General features: G+C 34.1%; 1 protein-coding gene across 1 annotated transcript in view; it reads left to right on the top strand.

The window, feature by feature from the left end:
- PI15 (peptidase inhibitor 15) overlaps window positions 1-24404 on the top strand; it is a 78563-nt gene extending 54159 nt beyond the window's left edge. Inside the window, exon 6 of the mRNA XM_051970022.1 lies at window positions 23244-24404. Coding sequence (XP_051825982.1) covers window positions 23244-23247 — 4 coding nt within the window. The 3' untranslated portion in view covers window positions 23248-24404. The remainder of the gene's footprint in view (window positions 1-23243) is intronic.
- Window positions 24405-24825: the final 421 nt, after the last annotated feature.

Genomic DNA, 24825 nt, shown 5'->3' with positions numbered 1-24825 from the left:
GATATACAGTGCTCTAAGTCTAAGCATAGAATGTTTCGATGCCCCATCTAGCTATGTGATAGAATGGGCAAAATTGTATGATAGGTTCCATGTACATAACTGACTCAGATGATTAAGTTTAAAGAGTTATATTTTCATCTCAAGTACTGTAATATACTGAACTAGCTTTATTGTTGGGTCAAGCAAACAGATTATAGAATTCAACCTATATTCTGACTGCTAATTTTGAGTAATTTGCTTGTGGACAGTGCTTGGCATGTCACATTTATTACTTAAATGAACTAGTCAGATAATTTGGTTGAATATACCTAGGCTAACTTGTCCATTGTGAACTATTATTACATTAAAAAGGAACTCATGCTTTGAATCCGGTCTATTGTCTTACACTGTGTAATAAACCCTTATTTCTATGGATTTTTGGATTCAATCTTGGCTTGAATGAGATCTTTTATGTACTAAACTGTTCAGGGAGAAGGAAGTTGGGTTCATGACAATGTTGAACAGATTTGTAAATCTGTTAGTGGAATCAAAATGTTAATGTAGGGAGGGTCAATTACATAAATTGAATCCCTAATAGTTTGGTGGAAAATGGTGCTAAAAATCATTTCAATCAATATAGCATTTTTGTTATATTTTGGTTCCTTTACAATGAAGATTGTTACTAATTGTAAACAATTAGACTACATTTTGGTGCTAAATATCCTGGTGCTAAGCTGATTGTTAATGATAGGAAATTATCGGGCGTCTTTTCCTTCATTCTTCTGTTATGGCTTTTTGAAAATATAGTATCTAATTAAAGAATTTGACAACAGCAACAACAAAAAATAATTTTTATATTAATTCATCTTTATCAAAATTAGGCAAAATGAATAATATGGCAAAATAAGCAATTTAGGTATGTTACTTAAAGGAGTAGTGAAGTAGACTTGACTTTCATTAATATAGAGGGAAATTCTACTGAAAGATTTCATGGTAAACAAGATTCATTTTATAGTTCCATTTTCCTTTTCCCATAAGTAGCAATAAAGATAATAAGCAAATGGCAAGGGCAAGGTATTCTAATATTCTGGCTTCTCAAATCTCATCCTTTTGCCATTATCCAGATTTTAATTTGTCCTCCCATAGATTATTCACTATCCATCTCAACTCTGTGCTATATAAGCAATAAATGTGAGTACTAAAGTCTTCTTATTGAAGCTATGGGAAATTACTAATTTCAGGATAAAGAAAAAACTAAAAACATTATTTTATATAGTTAGTTTTTAATTGCATTCATATTATGCTTCCTTCCTCTCTCAAAACTGTGTCCCTGCCAAGAGAAGGGAATGTGTTTTCCTAAATACCATTTACCTAATGGTGTTATTTTGATTTACTATGATGAATATTCAGTTTGAATGAGATTTAGTTTGAAATCCTAAAAGTTGAAACCTAAAGAGTCAGCATCAATTCTCCAGAAAAAAAATACAAAAGCTTACTTCACTTTACATATTTGCATGGGAGAATTAGCATATTCTAAAGTTCATTTTCTTTCCTCCATCCCCACTCCACTCCTTTTTTATGGATGGTCTTTCAATATGACTTCTAGGAAGTTATAGTTCCATAAAAGCTATTTACATATACCTAGTTGTTGAATAAGGAAAAGTCACTTATTTTAGAATTGCAATTCCATCCAACAAATCAGGTTTGGCTTACCTTCATTTTTTGCTATAAGAAATTGAGCAATAATTAGATTAATTACTATGTGATTATAAATTAAAATTTTAGAGGTATATTTACAATATTAACTTTCCAATTAGACAAGCCATAGCCAAGCAGAAATGTTACTTCTTGTGAGATTTCTTGTAAATATTAACAGAAGCTAACATATTCATTTGTGTATTGGGAAAAGATGTACTCAATGAAAAGGAAGCAGTGTGTGATGTAAAAAAACAAAACCAAAAACAAACAAACAAACAAAAACCTCTAGTTACCAAGAAGTCAGAGGACCTGTTTTGAAATCCTACCTATTAAGTTTGTGTAACAACAACAACAACAAAACAAAGTTTGCATAACATTGGGTAAATCACCTATAAACTTTGATCTCCATTTTCTCATGTGGAAATTGGACTAGAGGTTCAATCAGGATCCTTCCAGATCAAATTCTACAATCAATTAAGTCATTATGAGAAATTCACTCTATATTTCTTCATGCTCAGGAAAAAATGCTAGCATTTTAAACTTACAAGTTTTTTTTTGGTCCCTAATCCAAACTGTTCCCATTTTCCAATTTACCAGCAAGAATGCAAATGAAAGAGTCATAATATTAAAAAATTCAATGTTATTTCATGATTAAAAAAAACACCCACACAAATGTAACAATAAATTTCTTTTAATTACAAAATTAAATATCTTAATGTAAAGAAATTTCAGTTCCATCAAATAATACATCAGATGTCAATTCCTGATTCACATCTTTTCCTATAGTAACCTAAATAGATCACTAATGGATAAGGTAAATTCTTTCTTCCTTCATGAGCTTCCATTAACTTGGAGACATATAAGCAAGAAGTTAGAAGATTAAAATGATGAGCAATTTTATTTTTGCATTACTGTTTTCTGAGAGGAAACACAATGTAATACACAACTTGACTTTATAGATTTAAAACAACCTAGCAGTGAGAAATGTTCTGAAATATTACATGTGCACACATATTTATATTTGTATATGAATACACACATTTGGCATTATGTGAGTTCCAAGTTGTATGTTTCCAAGCAGGGAAATACACCACCCTAGACCAGCTCTTCTACAGGCACTAGTGCCCTCTTGTGGTCATTAAAATGCACGTGTGTGCCTTTTAGTCTTCCTCAGATGCCAAGATATTAGAACTCCAACCAGTTTCTATAAGTGCCTCAGTCTCAAATGGTTTATTGTGCTGGTCCTTGATATGATTAAAATCAAGCAACCCTAAAACAGAACTAAAAATGGACAGTTTTCATTATTTCCACATTTAGTATATTCCTTAAGAGTTACATTTCCCTCCCACCCCCATCCCTTTTAAGCTTTATATTGTTAGAATTGCTATAAGAAAACATCTATTAAGTCTTTAAGTTTGAGCAGAGTGTTTTATCATCAACTATGCACTTATATCTTACAATACTGGAAAAATAATTGAACCAATTATTTTTGCTTTTCAATGGACTCTTTTGCATCAGAAGTTAATTTCTGACAAATTCAGATTTTTGGTCTATGAAATTACTTAATCATATTTTAATCTAATGTTAGAATATAAGATATAATAAACAAAAGTTATGCTGTCCTTAAATTTTGATAATTTTCTTTTTTGAATGATCTGCTAAAGCATAAAAAATTAACTTTAAGAGTTTTACTCTTGGTTAACATTAATGCTGTTTTTAAAAAAATTCTCCTAAATTAGAAATAATTTTCAGTGCAAAGCCTCATTGTTTTTGTTTGTTTGTTTGTTTGTTTGTCTGTTTGTTTGTTTTTTGTTTATTTTAAACAATATAGTTAAAAAACTTTGATCAAAATTTCAGTATAGATATTTAATTGACCTACTACCATTAACTACTTTGAACATACCTTCAATTTGCCTTTATTGCCAGAGTAATTCTGGAAGAGTTATTTAGCTGCCTTGATCTTTATTTTCTCACCTAGAAACTGAGGGAGTTGGAACGGAAGATGAATTAGGTAGGGCTCTTCCACCTCTAGGTCTACTATATATTAAGTCATTATGAGAAACTCACCCTAGATTTCTTCATGGTTGTGGAGGAATGCGATCATTTTCAAGGAATGCTAGACTCCCCAGATAATAGAATTTTTAGTCCCAAATTCAAGCATCTCTTCCTACCTTCTAAAGGACTTGAAAGCCTAAAAGTATGCAGTTATCCTGTTTTGTTTTGTTTTTTGGGAGGGGGCGTCTGGGGAATGGGGAAAAAAGGAATTTGTATTACTACTCAGTCATCTATCTGCTAAAACATTGTTTTTGGCTAAAATAATTGACTATTAGGACAGATGAATTTGGGGGCTCAGTTTCTTGACTATTTGCCTTTTATTAGAACTTTGGTGTCATGAAGTGTTTAAGGACTGAACCCATAAGGCATGATTGTATACATAGAGTGACATCTAATTTTGAATGATTTCTTAGTGCTTGTATGTTTACTCTAGTTTCATAATAATATTTTAGAATTGAAATCTTGTGAATGAAAATGTTGTGAAGTCTATATACAAACAATATAATTCTTGATACATAAACCACAGTCTTTATGTATTTATATACTTTTGAAGTTCCTGTATGTTTTAAAATAATTTTTAAATAAAATTTCTTTGCCTATACAAATATTGCTATGAATTTTAAAACATTCACATGGTGATATCCCATAACTGTATACATATATATATAGACATATTATATATATGTGTGTTTGTGTATATCTATTTATAGATATACACACACACACACTTACATATGCATTATGGTTTGTCAATTCCCTTTTTTCTTTACCCTTAACTGTTCCCAAACATAAAAATGTAATTCCTTTTGAGCTGCTTTTTGTTACCTTGTCATTTCAATAAAATTTTATAATTACTTTTGTCTTTGTTTCAAAATATGTTTAACATTACTCTATATTCTTCTTACATATACTTCCAGTTAAAAATTATACGCATGATTTGTAATTCATTCTCACAATTTTCTATATGTAAGTTCATCCTACTGAAGTACATAGGGATGATTTTTAAGTTTGTTTTCTCTCCTTAAAATCCTATTAAAAAGTTCTCTTTCCCCATTTTCACTTATGCTTATCTCCTTGAGTCTATGTGCCATTTACACTCCAGTTCTCCACCTTATTCCCGTCTATTTCTTTTTCCTTCACCATATTTCTACCACAATATTTCATTATTTTCTATTTTGTTGAAAGATGTTTATTTGCCTAACTATCTAAAACTGAGGCTCATGAGATTTCACATTCCCCTCAACACCTAAATCTAGATTGTAGCACTTAGAATCAATCAGCAAGACCTGAGTTCAAATTTCACTTCAGAAGCTTACTAGTTCTAAGACCTTGGGTATATTATTTCCTCATTGTCTGCCTTACCCTCATCTGTAAAGGCGGGCAATAATAGTATCTATTTCCTAGTATTATTGTGAGGATAAGAAGAGATATTTGTAAGGCACTTTGCTAATGTTAAAGCATTATGTAAACATTATCTATGTTATAATTACATTTGAATGATCTTCTACAATAGCGTTCTTTTAGAAGAAATACAATGTTCTTATTGGGTTCTTCATTTCCTTGTCTATTGTATGTGGAGTTTTTTTTAATGTCCCCAATTCATAGTCATTTAATATGGTTCTGAGAAATGATAGAGTTTCTCATTTTAGGTTAAAAACACTTTTGAAAAATTTCCACTTTTTTTAGGGAACATGCGATTTGAAGAGCAAATAAAATGAGCTATTCATACAATATAGCTACAATGGGAAAGGGCTTGATTGTTTATTAGTTTTAAATGTATATTTAAGATTTAGGGAAAATCTAAACTACAGGGTGATATAATGAATCTTGGAAACAAGAGTAAGATTCTATGAGAACCAGAAATCATCTGCCTGCCAAAGGATTGCCCCAATGGCCTTGCCCTTCTATGTTAATTTCTGAGAGTAATTTGATTTTATATATATATATGTAATTATTATGCATTTCTTGGAATCCATAATTATTTTCATGAGGTGAAATAAAGATGATTTCAAGAAGAATCCTAGACCCAGATTTATTTCAAAGATTTTTTTGGATGATCTTAGTAGGAGGTGTCATCTGGACCAGAACTGGCCTCTAATCTGTGAATAGCCAGAACTGCAAAAAGCAGGATAGAGACAGAAAGAGTTAGGAATCAAAGAAGTTTCATTTCAAAGAAAGGGAAATGCTTCCAAGTGAAAGTATCACCTCCCACCCCTACAGCTGAGAAGGTGGGTTTAACATACTAGGGTAAAGGTAGGACTGTTAAGCATTTAAACGAAAAAGCACAAGTGGGATGGATCATAAATAACAGTTCCTAGTCATACATATCAGTATACAGTTTTTAGAGAAAACAGTCTAATACAGTTGCTTTCCTCAAAATGTACTAGTCCATGTAATTAGAAAATCTTTACACTACATCTTTGTCTTATTACCTTTTCTAATAATTTGCCCCTTTGGAAGGTATTAGCCCTATATTTTAACATGACCACAAGCAATTGTAGGGAAATATGAATCACATTCTTCCCCATGTGATAGAGGGGACTGGTCAGTAGTTGCTGCAAGGCTTCATGAGACTGGCCCCACTGGCTCTGTGCTCCTAGGCATTCTTTAACCAGCTTCCCTAGGCAAGCCTGGGGGCATCATCCATGCACAATGTATCCTGCTTATCCTGTCCCAGAAGCTGCAAATAGTCCCAATCCTAGCTGTACCTGGCTCCAAACCTACAGCTTTTTGGAGATGAGGGAGGGACGGGAGAATGGGCACATCAAACCACATGGCCAGCATTTACTTTGCCCTATCACTTAAGAACTACCACCAATGAGGTGATCTTGGCATCAGTCACTCCAGTCCCTAAGTGGTGTCCTGTGAAACCACACAACAAAACCCAGTCAGTTCCCCAGTTGCTGCCTGGAAAGGTTCAGGTACCCCTGTCCAGTGCCTAATGTGACAGTACATACTTGGGGGAGTCAGCCAGTCTCTACCCTTGGTGAGCACACCCTTCTCTGTTCTGATTGCAGAAACTTATTAGCTGTGTAATATTAGGTAAATTATCTTGGATCTATTTGCTCCAATTTCTTGACATGTAAGGGAAAACATAATAGTTTTTCTACTGGGGTTGATATGATGATTGTAAAGTGCTTAGCACAGAGACTTGACATATGCTAAGTACTACATTTTTTCTTAATTGAATACTACTATTCCATGCCTGATGATTCTAAAAGGTTTTAAAATGCAAAGGTAATAAGATCAATGATTTTCATATATGATTATTTGGAAATGCAATTGATGTCATCTAAACTTTATTGTTTTTGTTATTGTTCTTCTAAATTATATTGCATTGTTAACTTTACATTGGGAAATTTGAGAGACTTTTGTAAACCAGAAATACTATTAGAAAAAACTTTCCTTTAATCTAGCTGTTATTAGATTATGAATTTGATTTTTTAAACTATATCTTAAAAATAAGGTATTTGAAAATTGTTAATCATTTAATGAGGTATATTTTCTTTTAAAACAGTTACTGCTACTACTATTCATTGTAATGGCAAATTTTCATTAGAAAATTCTTGACTACATGGCAAAAACAAGGCATTGATCTATACCTAACACCATATAACAAGATAAGGTCAAAACAGATTCATCATTTAGACATAAAGAGTGATATTACAAGCAAATTAGAAGAATATAGGTGTGATGATCACATATTTAAAATCAGCCGGAGTCAGGAATTCAGGTTAAGGGAAAAATCTTCAATCTTTATTCTTTTTGAGGTGAAGGGGGATTGCGATAGCAATATGGGCAGCTGCGACAGGAAGCCAGCTAGCAGAGGTGAAGGGGGATTGCAGGTGAAGGGGGATCAGAGGTGAAGGGGGGTCGCGATAGCAATGCGAGCAGCTGTGTCAAGAAACCAGCCAGCAATCTCTCTTTCTGCTTCCCTCTCCACTCCCCTGTCTCCCCCCACCAAAATCATCATTTCCTATACAACACATCAGGACTTGTACAAAGAGTGGGTGGGGGCCATTCTTTCTCCAAGTATATATATATTAATAGAGTATGGTCCAATTACTATTTAGCCTCATGTGCTTGGGACCTCAGTGCATCAACTCAAGCCTCAGCCCATTATATCTCCCACTTTCTTTTGTTTTAGAACACAGGTGGTCATGCCATCTCTGACTCCTCAGGGAGGTCAGAGTCCCCAAGGGGAGATGATCACACCCTCCCTTACTTCTCAGAAAAGGAGATGAAAGCACCAAAAAGGAAGTGAAAGCACCAAAAAGGAGGTGATCATGACTCCCCTGACTTCTCAGGAAAAGAAGTGAAAAGCACCAAAGGGAAGCTAGCAGGTTTCTGGGCTGAAGGGTCATATTAGAAACAGGTATGCACAAACCCATCAGCATGAGGTATTACACAAGCACATAGCAATAACTCAGAGGCTATTATTGATGACCCTCCCCACAGTTAGTGCAGACTTGATGTGGTGTAACAAACATGAATTGTACACACAAGTAATGGTATAACAAACAATATAAATCAACATGGTGTTGTAAAAAATTGCCAGAAGAACTAGAAGGAGAGTATGTAAACAGCAGTCACATATACGTCTTCTTCAGCAGCCAAGAGATAGTCCAAAACCAATCTATTGTCTATTGCTTCACATGTCAGGGAATCCAATGATTCCTCCCAAGTTTTTGAAGTCCTGCAAAAGTCTTTTTATGTGTTAGGGAATCCAATGATTGCAGCAGATTTTGAAGTCCTGTAACAATCTTATCATCAACATCATCCACAGAAAATCCAATGATTCTTGAGGGCTTTCAATTCTTATGTCTCAGAGAATCCATTGATTCCTGAGGGTTTTGAAGTCTAACAATTTTCTATGTCCATGAGTCAAACACCCTAACTGCCATGCTCTTTCAATGGTGAGCACAATCAGCAACAGAACCATATGATATTTCTTGGGTCTTCTCCTTCATTTCTTTCTTTCTTTCTTTCTTTTTTTAAAATAACTTTATTGACAGAACCCATGACAGGGTAATTTTTTACAACACTATCCCTTGCACTCACTTCTGTTCTGAATTTTCCCCTCCTTTCCTCCACCCTCTCCCCCAGATGGCAAGCAGTCCTTTACATGTTAAATAGGTTACAGTATCTCCTAGATACAATATATGTGTGCAGAACCGAACAGTTCTCTTGTTGCACAGGGAGAATTGGATTCAGAAAGTATAAATAACCCAGGAAGAAAAACAAAAATGCAAGCAGTTTATATTCATTTCCCAGTGTTCTTTCTTTGTGTGTAACTGCTTCTGTCCATTCTTGATCAATTGAAACTGAGTTAGATCTCTTTGTCGAAGAAATCCACTTCCATCAGAATACATGTTCATATAGTATTGTTGTTGAGGTATATAATGATCTCCTGGTTCTGCTCATTTCACTTAGCATCAGTTCATGTAAGTCTCGCAAGTCCTCTCTGTATTCATCCTGCTGGTCATGTCTTACAGAACAATAATATTCCATTACATTCATATATCACAATTTACTCAACCATTCTCCAATTGATGGGCATCCATTCATTTTCCAGCTTCTAGCCACTACAAACAGGGCTGCCACAAACATTTTGGCACATACAGGTCCCTTTCCCTTCTTTAGTATCTCTTTGGGGTATAAGCCCAGTAGAAACACTGGATCAAAGGATATGCAGAGTTTGATAACTTTTTGAGCATAGTTCCAAATTGCTCTCCAGAATGGCTGGATGTGTTCACAACTCCACCAACAATGTATCAGTGTCCCTGTTTTCCCACATCCCCTCCAACATTCCACATTATCTTTCCCTGTCATTCTAGCCAATCTGACAGGTGTGTAGTGGTATCTTAGAGTTGTCTTAATTTGCATTTCTCTGATTAATAATGATTTGGAGTATAGTTTCATATGGCTAGAAATAGTTTTAATTTCCTTGTCTGAGAATTGTCTGTTCATATCCTTTGACCATTTATCAATTGGAGAATGGCTTGATTTCTTATAAATTAGAATCAGTTCTCTATATATTTTGGAAATGAGGCCTTTATCAGAACCTTTGACTGTAAAAATGTTTTCCCAGTTTATTGTTTCCCTTCTAATCTTGTCTGCATTAGTTTTGTTTGTACAAAAACTTTTCGATTTGATATAATCAAAATTTTCTATTTTGTGGTCAATAGTGCTCTCTAGTTCTTCTTTGGTCATAAATTCCTTCCTCTTCCACAGGTCTGAGAGGTAAACTATCCTATGCTCTTCCAATTTATTTATAATCTCATTCTTTATGCCTAGGTCATGAACCCATTTTGTCCTTATCTTGATGTATGGTGTTAAGTGTGGGTCAATGCCTAGTTTCTGCCATCAAAATGTCCAATTTTCCTAGCAATTTTTGTCAAATAATGCGTTCTTATCCCCAAAACTGGGGTCTTTGGGTTTGTCCAACACTAGATTATTAAAGTTATTGGCTGTTTTGTCCTCCTTTGTTTCAAGGGTCTGCTCCATCTCTCTGCGATGGACAAGGCAAATACTCATTGGCACCCATCTGATTCCTTCTCCTCCTGTAAAAATACAAGCAAACCCTCTTCCCCAATCAATTAATTCCCTTCTATTTACCATTTTCTGGATCTCTCCACATCACCTGGCGATTATTTAAAGATAGTGGAGCTGTTTGCACTGGACACTGCCCTGTTGTGTTAAAAGGCCTGTAACCTCCCCAACTATAATCCTGATTGCTTTTCTGTTGGTTGATGACATCAGAGTCCTGAATTTCTAAAGACTCTCTGGGTGTACCATTGGCTGCCATCATGCCCCAAGTGTTTTTTGCCTTGGACCCTGGGGCTGGGCCCCTCATCCCATTTCCCTGAATCTGTCTACATTCTGAGGCCCAATCGAAGCCTCTGTTGCATTTTGGACATGGGGTATTGGGTCTTGTCCTCCCACCCTGTTTTCTCATTCTGCCTCTATACCAACATTGAGCTTTCAGATACCCTACTTTATCACACTGAAAGCATCTACAAGTCTCTCTGGAATTCCCTTGCCAAAAGGGACCCTGTCTCCCCATGTTTGGATTTTGGGAAGTCTGCATCATAGCCTGGCTATAAAAGGCATTTGTGCCCACTGTGGCACAGTGTCTTATGATCTCCTCTATAGGAGCATTCTTGTGCAGTCCTAATATAATTCTTCTGCAAACTTCATTAGCATTTTCCTTAGCAAGTTGCCTTATCAAAATGTCTGTTATTGAATTTTCTCCATTAGTTCTTGTGATAGCTGTCTGCAAACGTCCCACAAAATCAGCAAAGGGTTTATTTGGCCCTTGTATTATTTTTGTGAAGGCCTCACCCTTGTTGTCTTTATTGTGGAGAGAAGCCCACGCTTTCATAGAATTAGCAACAATTTGCTCATATGCTACTGTGGAATAATTAATCTGTACTGTGATGTCTGCATAGGAACCTACACCTGTTAGTAGGTCACAACTGATTGCAGCATGAACTCCACTTTAACTATTTTGTTGGGCTTGTATCCTACAGAGCTCACTATATTCAGAAAGCCACAAGTAGTTTTGTCCAGGTTCTAGGCATATCCTTGCTATAGATTTCCATTCATTAGGGGTCAAGATTTCAAAAGCCAAATTCTGTAATAACATCTTAACATAAGCTGATATAGCCCCATGAAGAGTGCAAGCCTTTTTCAGGTCTTTAAGAGGATTTCTATATCAAAAGGAGCATATTTTCTACTTTCTTGATCTGAAGAATTAAACTGTTGAATTACAGGAAAAATGTGATGTTGGACTTCCGTTACATCTCTCCCTTCCACCTTGGCCTTAATTAGTCCCTTTTGCAATCTAGTCATAGGAGGGTGCTGGTGCTGTCACTCCCCCCCCCCCCCCACTACTCCTCTTCCCTCCATCCTGGAGGGTGGAGTTGACAGAGGAGAGTCAATTACCTGCTTCTTAGGTGGGGCTGAAGTTGCCTCAGATTCACCACAACCTTGAGCTTCACTTAAGTCTCCATGCCCTGTGGGGATATGGTCATTAATCTGTTCATTTTCTTCCTCCTTTATCTCAGGCTTCTCCATTTGGCTATTCCTATTCTTTCTTCTATAACTTATATGATTTCTTAAGGCCAACTGTATAATATATAATATGTATATTATATATAAATAGGATGCCTTGATGGAAATTGTAATATGCGGAGAGCTGTTGCCCAATTAATATCCAGTTATCTGGAGAGATTTGCTCTTCCTCTAAGAACCAAGGGGAGGTGTGTTTTTTTATGTACCCAGAAGTCTAGCTATCTGTTCCCAAGTTATAAGTAGCTCTTGATCTTCTATCATCTTAAGCATGCTTTCTATAGCACCAGTCCTGGGTGGGGATGGGGAGGGGGGTGGGGATGGAGAATCTTTAGCTAGCATCTGTCCCATTTCAACCAAAAAAGTTTACTAGTTTAGTCTTTAAGAAAATAAGTTCCCTGTTTGTCTAATACAATACTCACCTAAGTTCCTGGTCACTGGAGATTTCTTCAGTGAAAGTACGGTCCTTGGTTCCCACGCTTGGGCGCCAAATGTGATGACCACATATTTAAAATCAGCTAAAGTCAGGAATTCAAGTTAAGGGAAAACTCTTCAATCTTTATTCTTTTTGAGGTGAAGGAGGATTGTGATAGCAATATGGGCAGCTGCAACAGGAAGCCAGCCAGCAGAGGTGAAGGGGGATTGCAGGTGAAGGGGGATCAGAGGTGAAAGGGGGTCGCGATAACAATGCGAGCAGCTATGTCAAAAAACTAGCCAGCAGTCTCTCTTTCCGCTTCCCTCTCCACTCCCCTGTCTCCACCCACCAAAATCAGCATTTCCTATATAACACATTAGGACTTGCACAAAGAGTGGGTGGGAGCCATTCTTTCTCCAAGTATATAAATTAATAGAGTATGGTCCGATTACTATTTAGCCTTATGTGCTTGGGACCTCAGTGCATCAACTCAAGCCTCAGCCCATTACATATAGGATAGTTTACCTCTCATATCTGTGGAGAAGGCAGGAAAGAAGAATCTGAATTCATTATTGAACACAAAATAGATAATTTTGATTTTATTAAGTTAAAAAGGTTTATACAAACAAAATTAATACAGATAAGATTAGAAAGGAAACAATAAATTGAAAAAAAAAACATTTTTATATTCAAAGGTTCTGATAAAGGCCTCATTTCTAAAATATATAGAGACCTGATACAAATTTATAAGAATTTAAGCCTTTATCCAACTGATAAATGGTTAAAGGATATGAATAGACAATTTTCAGATGAAGAAATTGAAACCATCTCTAGTCATATGAAAAGATCTAAATCACTATTAATCAGAGAAATGTAAATTAAGACAACCCTGAGGTACCACTAGACACCTCTCACAATGACTAAGATGATAGGAAAAGATAATGGGGAATGTTGGAGAGGATGTAGAAAAACTGGGACACTAATGCATTATTGATGGAATTGTAAATGGATCCAACCATCTTGAAGAGCAATTTGGAACTATGCTCAAAGAGATATCAAACTATGCATACCCTTTGATCCAGCAGTATTTCTACTGGGTTTATATCCCAAAGAGATTTTTTTCCCCCGAGGTAATTGAGGTTAAGTAACTTGCCCAGAGTCATACAGCCAGGAAGCATTGTGTCTGAGATCTGATTTGAACTCAGGTCCTCCTGACTTCAGGTCTGGTGCTCTATCCACTGCACTAGCTAGCTGTCCCCTTCAAAAGAGATCTTAATAGAGGGAAAGGGACCCATATATGTAAAAATATGGCAGCCATTTTTGTAGTGGCAAGAAAATGGAAATTGAGTGGATGTCTATTAGTTGGAGAATGCCTGAATAAATTAAAGTATATGAATATTATGGAATATTATTGTTCTATGAGAAATGATAAGCAAGATGATTTCAGAAAGGTCTGGAGAGACTTACAGGAAGTGATGCTAAGTGAAATGAGCAGAACCAGGAGATCATTGTATACAGCAATGACAAGATTATACAATGAAAAATTCTGATGGATCTACCTCTTCTCAACAATGAAATGATTCAGGCCAGTTCCAATGATCATTTGATGACGAGAGCCATCTACACCTAGAGAGAGGCACAGGGGAACTGTGCAGATCACAATATAGCATTTTCACTTCTTTTGTTATTGTTTACTTGAATTTTATGTTCTTACTCATTTTTCTTCCTTTTTAATCAGATTTTTCTTGTTCAGCAAGATAATTGTATAAATATGTATATATATATATATTGGATTTACATATATTATACCACGTTTAACATATATTGGATTACTTGTCATCTAGGGGAAGGGATGAGGGGAAGGGGGGAAATTGGAAACAAGATTTTTCAAGGGTCATTTTTGAAAAATCATCCTTGCATATGTTTTGAAAATAAAAAGCTTCAATTAAAAAAAACTTCACTATTATGAAAGTGCACTAAGTGGCTTAAAGATGTATTTTCAACATATTAATGATGAGTCATCTCTCTGGTATTTGCTGATAGGTCTGAAGACCCAGAATTTAGGCAGTTTTAATTTATACATAAAGGATTAATGAAATGTTAATTGTTAGAGAAATGTTAGGAAAAGTATTCAAGCCCTCAGTTGTGATAGGTGAAATTTTAATATTTAAGGTAAAATTTCTGGAATTATAATGTACTATTGTTCTGAAATTTGATTACAGTGTTAGTTGTTTGAATTGTTTTGAAGGTAATGATAGAAAATGGCATGTGCTGCAATTTGGTAATTGCTGAAGATTGAGTTTTATGCCTGGGAAAGACTTCAGGCACAACAGGATACAGTGTAGGCAGGATCCCCATGATTTTATTTTCCCACTGCATTATTTCCTTTCTGAAAAGGCAAATTTACTATCTGGTTAATTTGGAGCCTTGCCTTCAAAACCCTGTTACTACAAGGTTAGAATTTTTCCTGTTATGATATATGACATATTATAACTTTGTCTCTATTTTACTTTTATATAAAATTTCCATAATAATTTAGTTTTATTAAGCACAAAAATATATTTATTAAAAAATACATTCGTAATGGAACATTTAGATTTTTAATCTGTATTTGTGGTCAAATTATAACATAGGGATTATATCCTCCAAAGGGGAAACTGATTAGACAGATAATAATACAAGCATGTAATGTAAAAGTTTTTAAATTAAATGGAATAGTAAATTTTCAGAAAAGCAACACCATTAAATTGTTTTCTCTAAAAACTCTACACGGACATATACAATTGACTTCCCTCTTATTTATCATGGAGTATGAGGTTTTGAGTATATGTTGATAATGAATTCACATTATTGAGTTAAAGATTCATTAATTAAGGATTAATTGGATTTTACTCATATGTTATATTTATAATGATAAAACAAATGAAATTATTTTCCTATTTTAAAGTATCTGTACAATAATTTTAAAAAGCAAAAAAGTTCATTTTACAATGGGATGCTCATAAATATTTTTTAAAATTCCTATATGACTTACAAGATTTAGGTAAGGATAGAAGCAATAAATACCACAGAAGCTGAACTTCTCTGAAGTTTCAAAAATTGGAAAACTAAACTTAAATTATTTTACTTGCCTCTAGATTTGGAACCAGAGGAGCAGAACCCTGTTTTAGACTTGTCTTGAGAATAAAGTATATCATTTCAGAGAAGATATCTAGGGACCAGATAATCACATGAAACATCTGTGACTCTAACCAACTATCTCTATCTGCTTTGGTTCTAACCTCCAAAAACTAGAAGGCTCTTCCTGTTCTGTTCTGTCTTCAATCCCACTCTGGTTAGGAGAGTGTTTGGATGGAACTTGATGTTAATGTTCTTGCTTACCTTGATAACACGTAAATCTCCTTTCTCAGAATTAGTCCATTATAAGCCCTCTAAGTAGTATGATCTGTAGTTAATGTCATTTTGAAATTATGGGAATTGTGTGAATATTTTAATGCATTGATTGAATCTAGTCCTGTGTAGCTGGTAAATTGGACCATCTCTGTGTTCTGTTTAAGGACCTATGTTATGCTAACCAGAAATTCATATCCAAAGGTTTCTCACAACTATCTGAAAATTTGCAATCATTGTTTTGAAGGACTTCTATTATATCCTTCTGACTACTCCCACAATTGCCAATCTTGTGGGTTATATACTCAATCACTAAGGTCCTGATTTGAGTATATGTTAGCATTTTCTCCCTTTACATTTTAATATTCCTATTCCATTTCTCTTTTCTGCTTTCAAGCAATTAATGACTAGCAATGATACCAAGACACACATCTCCAAGAGGTCCCCTTAAAGAACTAAGCTCCTGAGTATACCTATCTCTCCTTTATTGGTCTTGTGAGTAGGAGTTCTTTTAAATCTCTTCACTTTGACCAAAGGGGGAACAGTAAAGATATTAGGAGAAACCCTGTTTTTCAGAGCTAAAGTCCAGGAAACAAGCTGTGCCCTGAGCTTGACATAACAATAATCCTCTGCTCTGGATAATTTCACCCTCTGGCAAAGTATATTTCTTTAACCAGCACTAGGCCTTCACTGAGGGATTTTCAATTTTCATTTTTACCAAAATTTTTTAGGTTTGTTGGAGTTTCCCCTATTTCTCAGGTTCCTAAAAGCCATTCATCACATCTTTTCACACGTTCACAGTTCCTTTCTGCTGACTGCCAAATGAGCCAAACCAAATACCATACTACTTTCTCACCATGCTAATCCTGGTTCTCAACTTGAACACTTCTCAAGAAGGAGGGCATCCACTTGCAGCTATTTTCCTCACTATGAAGTGAAACTTCTGTTTGATCCTTTTTTTCCCTCTTGTCTCTAGTTTGCTCTGTCAAGTTCTGGTCATTTGTATGTTCTCTCTTATATCAAAGAGAGAAAAAGAGCCTTTTAGAGTCAGCCTCAGGATCAGATTCAGGTGATGTGAGTCCAGAGACTTGAAGGGCACTGGGGTCTCTCCTCAGTGATCTCCTCCCAAAAGTCATTTTTTTCTCCTTGAATAATCAGGAATATTGTGAACAAGTCTTTATTTTCTTTAACTAATTAAGTGAATCTTGAAAGCCTTGCTGAAAATTAGAATTTCTAAATTTTTGAGCTTGGACTGAGCTGAAACAAGTCCCAAAGATGCTGCTGCTGCTGTCATCTTTTTCTGACTCTAGATTCTGGGCTCATAGTCCACAGGGAATTCAGAACCTTCCTCTTTTACAAAGGAATGTCTGGTTCAGGAACATTTCCCATGAAGTACTTTCTTGAGCAACATATAAGCATATATACTTCTGCCATAAGTTACAAGTATCCATAAACTGCTCAACTTCTCCCAGACAGAAGCAGAGAACAGGGAAAGGCAACCTTGTCTGAATGGAGGAGAGGGATAGTCCTGTGTAGGTGTGCTCTCTGGCATTTTGTTGTCATTGGAAGACAAAAAGGAAATCAAGTATTTTAGCTAATTATGAGTTACCTCACTTCCTTTTAACAAGCCTCCAATAGACATTGAAAAGATATGTATTTAGAATTGTATTAAGCAAAAACAGATTTATTGTCAGATGTAAATATAAAAATGAAGTGAGTTGTTTCTAGATATAGTGTTTTCTTCATTGGGTTTTAAAAAAAAAAGCTGGAATTGTTGAATATGTGGTAAAGGTGATTATAAGGCCATTAAAGTCCCATCCAATTCTGAAATTCTGTGATATTCTGAAGTAGGTTATTTGAGTGAGCAGTTAAGATATCATTGTTAATCTTTGAGTGAGTACCATTAATAGACTGAGAGGGTTGTAAATGCAATTTCACTCTAACAAACTATATAAATTCCAAGAGTGTAGAGCACCTTTTTCCTCCTTCATTTTTTTCTTTGTATCATAAGTACCTGGTACAATATTTTACACATAGTATGTATATAAGTAACATTTAGTTTATTGAAATTAATTGAGAGAAAGGTGAAGAATATCTGTTGAGAAAAGTCCAAACGTGGTCACACGGAGTTGAACAGGACTGAAAGCAGTTTAACAAAGTTTAGTGTTTTTTTTTTTTAATCTGAGTTTAGTTATAAAAGTGGAGAAAAGATAAATGATGATGATTTAAGAATATGACTAGAATAAGTGTTCATAATTACAGATAATATTCATATTAAAGTATGAGGGAAATAGAAACATATACAGGCAATAGAGAAAATGCCAGTGAATAAAAGAAATGGGTTTTCTAAATGACTTAAGATGCTACCCAAATCATATTTTGCCACCTTTCCTCCTTAAAAGGAGTGAGAAATATTCCAAGTATAATAAAAACTGACAAAAGAAAAGAAGGAAAAATAATTTTTGCAAGATAACCTCCAGAGCAAAATAAAAATGAACACAAACCCACACTGATAAAGGTTTTCCTGTCTTCTCATTATGTCCTTGGGAATAGAATAAAAACTCCAATTTGGATTATTTGTAGACTTCTAGAACAATTCCCCTTCTCTCCCTCTTGTCCAATTGCTGCCTTCATAACAGAGTACATTAACATTCATATTTGATAATTCCTCAATTATCCTAACCCCCACTTTATCAACTTACTCATTCCTCATGACTTACTCCTTCACCTCATCTCAGGCAACAGAAAAATGGTCATACCTTTGATGTTTACTATGATCATCACCAATAAAGGTACCATCTCAGTGCCAATAATTCAAAAATTCCTTTATCTAAATTCCATTGAGATTAGATAAAACCTATTATCTATTTTTAAAAAGATAAAGCCCTAAAGTCAGGAGGACCTGAGTTCAAATCTGGCCTCAGACACTTAGTACTTCCTAAAGACCCTGGGCAAGAAACTTAACCCCAATATTACCTCAGAAAAAAAAAAGATAAAAGAATATTGTCTAAAGCCTACTGACTTTCTAATTTTCCCTAGGCCTTCTCAAACAAATCTACTCTTCATATACACTGTGATGTTTTATCCCTTGAATTGTCGGGCCCTCCCAGGCTACCACTTTCACAAAGACCACATCTTCCTTCTTTATTTATTTTGACTTTTTGACACACTATCCTCACCTCTTTAATCCCTTATTCCTTATATTGATGATTCTTTCCTGTCAAACTTCTTGACATTACTTGAATTACTTCTACTGTCTTCTGTTTTCACTACTACATGCATGCAGTGGAAAAAAACAAAAACAAAAACAAAAACAAAAAAAACAAAACAACATTAATGTCCTGCCTGAATAAACTCATTTGAAATCTGTGTTATACAATCACAACAGAGATCTCACAGTTGTTAGGCAATCCTTTTATACTATTCTGATTAACCCCTGTCCCTCTTCCCCACCAATTCCACTATTTGGAAGAGGCTTTTCCAAACATTTTTATTTCTCCTCACATGTTCATGGTTCTCCTTCTTTCACTTCTGTGAGTTGAAAACCTTGTCTTACATTTTATAGAAAAAAACTGAGTCTATCCATTAAGAGCTCCCCCTTTTCCCATCCTCTTATCTCAAATCATCTATATTCTTTTTTTTAAATTATGTCCTCCTTTACTTCTCTCTCATATAATCAGGTGACACTTCTCTTTGCCAAGGAAAACTCTCTTCATTCAAAAGTGATTCCATTCCATATATCCCCCAGCAGATTGATCCTTCTATCATCCTCACTCTTCTCATCTTCCATCTATCTCAAGGTACTGGATACCTAGAAACATGGCCATTTGTCTCCCATTCTAGGAAAAAAAAAATCCTCACTTAATCTGTTCATTCCCATTATCATTGCATTTCTATTCTACTTTTTCCTGGTTAAATTCCTTAAAGGAGTGCTTCTATTTTCTTTTCTCTTACTCTCTTCTTAATTTTCTACATTGTGGCTTTAATCAACCAAAAATATTCTCTCCAGTTACTAATGATCTCTTAATTAACAAATCTAATGACCTTATGTCATTTTTTATCTTTCTTAACCTCTCCACAATTTTTGACACTATCAATCAACTTTGCTTTTATATTCTCTTCCTTCTAGCTTTTGGAATACTTTCCTCCTCATTCTCCTTCTGATTCCTCATTCTCCTTGACTGGATTTTCACATGTTTATGTTAACTGTCAGTGGCCCACAGAGCTCTGTCCTCTGTTCTTTCTCCTTCTATACTCTTTCACTTTGCAATTTCATCAGTTTCTATAGATTCATGATCTTGTTTATACTGATGATTCTAAAACCTATTTATTCAGTTCTAACATCTAATGTTCATTTCCAGTCTTGTTTTTCCAACTGGATATTTGATATTTTAAACTGGATATTCTGTAAACAACTTAAGCTCAACATATCTAAAACTAAACTCATAATCTTTCTTCCCAAACTCTATTCTTTAAAATTATCCTATTATTGCCAGGGGAACTATCATTTTCCTAGTTCCTCATGTTCAGATTCTTGACTCTTCATGATTTCTAAGTCCTCTAAATATGCATATTTCCAAAGCCTGATGATTTCATCTTTGTAACATCTCTCATCTATACTCTTTTCCTTTCTGAAACTGCCGCAATACTGGAGCAAACAATAATGTCCTCATTCTTGCACTAAGGTATGGCTGCTGTTCAGTCTCTCTACCACAAAATTCTCTCCATTCCAATCCATCATCTATTCACCCAGCCACCAAAATGATGTTCTGAATGTACAGGCTCAGTTATGTCATCAGCAGTAGTCAATAATCTCCAATGGCTCCCCATAACCTCCAGAATCTAATATAACATATCTGTTAAACATAGAAAGTCATTCATAACCTACCCCTCCACAACTTTTCAAACTTTTTACGCCTTATAGTTCCCACTTCCCACATGTCTCTTCAATCAAGTGATTCTGGTTTCCTTGGTGTTCCTCCTATAATAAAACTTATACTCCCAATTCTGAGCATGTTCACTGGTTATTCCCCAAAACTAAAATGTTCTCCCTCCTCACTTGTGCTTCCTAGATTCCCTTATATATTTCAAATCCCAAGATTTGATAAAATCCTAATGACTATAAGAAATTTTTCCCAACCCTACTTAATTCTAGTGCTGTTCATTGCATATTTGTTTCCTATTTAACTTGTATATAATTTGTATGTAGGTAGTTATCTCTTGTCTTCCTGATTAGATCATAAGCTTCTTTATGAAAGATTGTCTTTTGTCTTTCTTTCTATTCCAAGCACCTAGCACAATACCTGACATATAATACATAACTTTATGTCTTACAAACTATTGTAGATGTTTATTGACTGACCAATTGATTCTGGTCCAAAAAAATCTAATACTTCTTCCACATTATAAACTTTCAGTTGTTGAACACATCTATTAACCCCCTCACCCCCCTACTCCAGCCTTCTCTTCTCCAGGTTAAGTTCCCAGTTCCCTCAGCTAATATTCATAGAGCGTTAGTCTGCCTTCTTCTAGATGTTGTGCTGTTTTCCAATCTTTTTTTAAATGATGGCAACCATATTACAGATATGGCCTAATAAGGGCAGGATATAGCAGACTTATTGTCTCATTTTAATTGGTAGCTGAGCTACTCTTAATGTGATCCAAACTAGCTCTGTTAGCTGCATATTATGCTGTTGGCTCCTGATTGACACCAGGAGAACTGGCATTCGCTTACAAAACAAACAAGCAAACAAAGAAAACATCCTGCTTTTTCTTTTTCAAACAAATCACTAATAATATCTATTCCTGTCTTTTGCTTGTAAAATCAATTTCATATGCACAAATGTGATATATTACATTTAATTTTGTGTAATAAATTACAATTAATTAAATATAATTTTATAATACTGGAAGGTAGGGGACTTGATTTAATTATCTGATGTTTTAATTATTTCTTTTAATTATCTGTTATTTGATAAGAATGTGACCCTTGTCCTCATCCAAATTATGAAAACAACCACTAAATAGAGGGCCAAGCATCCTACTAGGTCATCCCACTTGAAATCCCTTTAAAGTTTATATGAAATAATAACTATCTTTTAAAGTCCAACCAATCTATCTAATCCATCTAGTTATTATTATAATTAAATAATAATTTTAACCCACATGTCTTCATTTGTTCCTTAAGACTAGCAGAATAAAATTTATTAAATAAATCTACTTAAATTATATCTAGAGCTTTCCTCAATGAAACTAGATGAATAAATCTATAATAAAAAGAAATGAGTAAAACCTTGTTCTTGACAAAATCATACTTTATCACCATTACTTCCTTTTCAGATATTAACTATCTCCCTAAAAATCTTCTATAGTTTTCTTAGTAATCCCTGTACTGGATGAAAATTACCACTTTGCCTCTCATTTAATTGTAGTTTCTTAGGATAAAGAAAGATTAAGTCACTTTTTTATATTCCCATGGCTATTATGTCTCAGAGGCAAGTCTGTCTATTCAATGTGCCATTATATAAAAGCCCATACTAGTGCTGTTTTTATGTCTAGATATTTTGAGTCTGTATTTGCTAAATCACTACAACAGAATGATTTTGTCTTTCTAATCAAAACAATATTTTTATGAATATAGATATTTATATATGCATATAAGCATACATATATGTATAATAATTGCATCTAGAATTCAAATAGCACCTTAACAAATATCTCATTTAATCCTTACAGCACTCCCATTATTTCCCCCATTTTATAAATGAGCAGACTAAGAGAAATAGAGTTTAAGGGACATGTTTAGGGTCATGCAGTAAACATCTAAAACTGAATTTGAACTTACCTCTTCTGGATTTCTGGTTCAACATTCTAATCACACATTGTGCTAAATGAATAAGTATGTGAATGAAAATGTAAGTATATATATATATATATATATTCATACACGTATATTTATACATATTATACAGATACTAATGTATTTGTGCATGTTACTGATAGTGTGATTTTATTTTTGTAGAGTGCTGCTTGTAATAACATTTTTCTTACACAGATCAGCAACTTCTTTGGAATTTATGGTCCTAACATTTTTTAGGACACCAAGAACTTAAGTGATTTGCTCAGAATCATAGTCAATTTATATAAGAAGCAGGATCTGAATGTAGGTTTTCCTAATTTTGAGGCCATCTCACTGCCATACTGCTTCCAAGAGATAGAAAGACAGAGTAATAGAGAGATTGATGGAGATGAAGATATATGAGTATGTATATATACATAAATATATGTATAGTCAGTATCACCATGGACACACAAATATATAAATCTATACACACAAACATACATTTATATATGTATATATAATAGACATAAGGTTTTCTTTCTTCTCCAGGATACAGAACAACTTTTTGATTTTTTAAATATTCATTAGTCAAAAATCAAAATCTTTAGATATGTTATATACAAATGAGATTTTCAACTAAAAGTGCCCTGAATTAAGCAAAATTAGTATAATAAAGACTAGCATTTTGATAGTGTTTTGGGGTTTGCAAAACATTCCACTTTAGAAGTTATTTCATTTAATTCTCCCAACAACCCTAAGAGGCAGATGCTGATATTATTTTTCTTTTTTCAGATAAGGAAACTGAGATAGATGGAAGTTAAAAAGACTTGTTTAAGGTCACACACCTATGAAGTAGATGATTCCAAATTTGAACTCAAGTCTTTCCATCTCCAAACTCCATGTGCCATATACTGTGCCACCTAGCTGCTTCACTGTTGTTGTTATTGTGTTCACAATACTTCTTTTACATTCTCTTTCAGACTTTTGGTGAATAGGCCTACTATTTGAAGTTTTCCTTTTGAACAGTTCACAGCCACTTTAATACTCTGTCAGAAAGAGAAGCTTGTTTTATCCAAGTTTAGAAAGAATATATTCCAGTAATCTAAGCTTTTAAGGGGAAGTAGTTAAGGGAAAAATTCCAAAATACATTTTATTAATTTGTTAATGGAAATTGACTCATGTTATGTCTTCATTCTATACAAAGACAAAAATATCAAACATATATATAACATTAAAAATTAATTACTTTTTTCATCTTTTGCCAAGTACATCATGATTTTCAATCTTCTATTAAACAAAGAAAGTATGCCCATTAACCATATAAGGTACAGAATCTGATCAATTCCCATGGGAATAAGAAAATAGAATAATAAGTACCTTAACTAGCCTACAATAAAATTAAGATGGCTTTGATTTTTGTCTAAATATCATATACTTCTTTCAAGAGGCTTGTTTTATGTCCAGATATGATTGGGATTTGGGCACAAAAAGACTGACAGTGGGAAATAATAGAGAGAAGCCAAGGAATGTCTAATATAGCAAGTCAATAATTAAGGGGAAAACACATTGTTAACTCTTGCTCCACTAATAATATATGATGTCCTTCGGAATAAATTTATAAGAGTGATGTAATACATGGTGATTAAAAACTACATGTTACTATCTGTAGTGTCTATTTTAAATGAATTCATGGTTTACAAGGTCAAAATGACATATATTGGAATATTTAGTTCATAGTGTTTGCCAATGGGATAAAAGTGATCCAGCATAGACTAAAAAATAAAGAAGGATTCACTGCAGCTAGTGAAGTCTTCCCAGTGCTCCTGTTTGCAGATGGTATTATCTTGGTTGAATTCCAATGATGTAAGTCCTAAAACATTGCTGAAAATAATCTGTAACTTGGAAGGTATTTGTAACCAATAAAAAGAAATTGGTTTATCATCCATACAATAAATACCACGTGTATAGAGAATTTATTTTGCTTGTGTTATCACATACATTTGAATAAAATTGGCATAGATTTCATCCATTGATATTTATATCTGAGCTATACTACAGTTGGACAATGATATTAGAGTAAAGAAATGGACAGAAAAAAAAGATATTCAATATATTCTGAAACAAAAACCAAAACAAATTGCAAGTTTTAGATATATTCACCTATATTATTATAAACTTTTGTGTCAAGGTTTCATTAACAAGATAAATATTTATTTTATTTCCATAGACAAAGTTGAACTCTGAAATTTCCCAATATATAAGATGAATTTTAATATTATACCTGTACTATATGTCTTATAAGATTGTCACAAGGAAAGTGTTTTATAAATTCTAAAATACTTTATAAATATTGTTTACAGACAAAAAGTAAAAA

This window comes from Antechinus flavipes, chromosome 1, assembly GCF_016432865.1.
Source record: "Antechinus flavipes isolate AdamAnt ecotype Samford, QLD, Australia chromosome 1, AdamAnt_v2, whole genome shotgun sequence".
In the NCBI taxonomy this organism is placed as follows: Eukaryota; Metazoa; Chordata; class Mammalia; order Dasyuromorphia; family Dasyuridae; genus Antechinus; species Antechinus flavipes.
The sequence above is the reverse complement of the archived record's forward strand: the minus strand, read 5'-3'. Positions and strand labels throughout refer to the sequence as shown.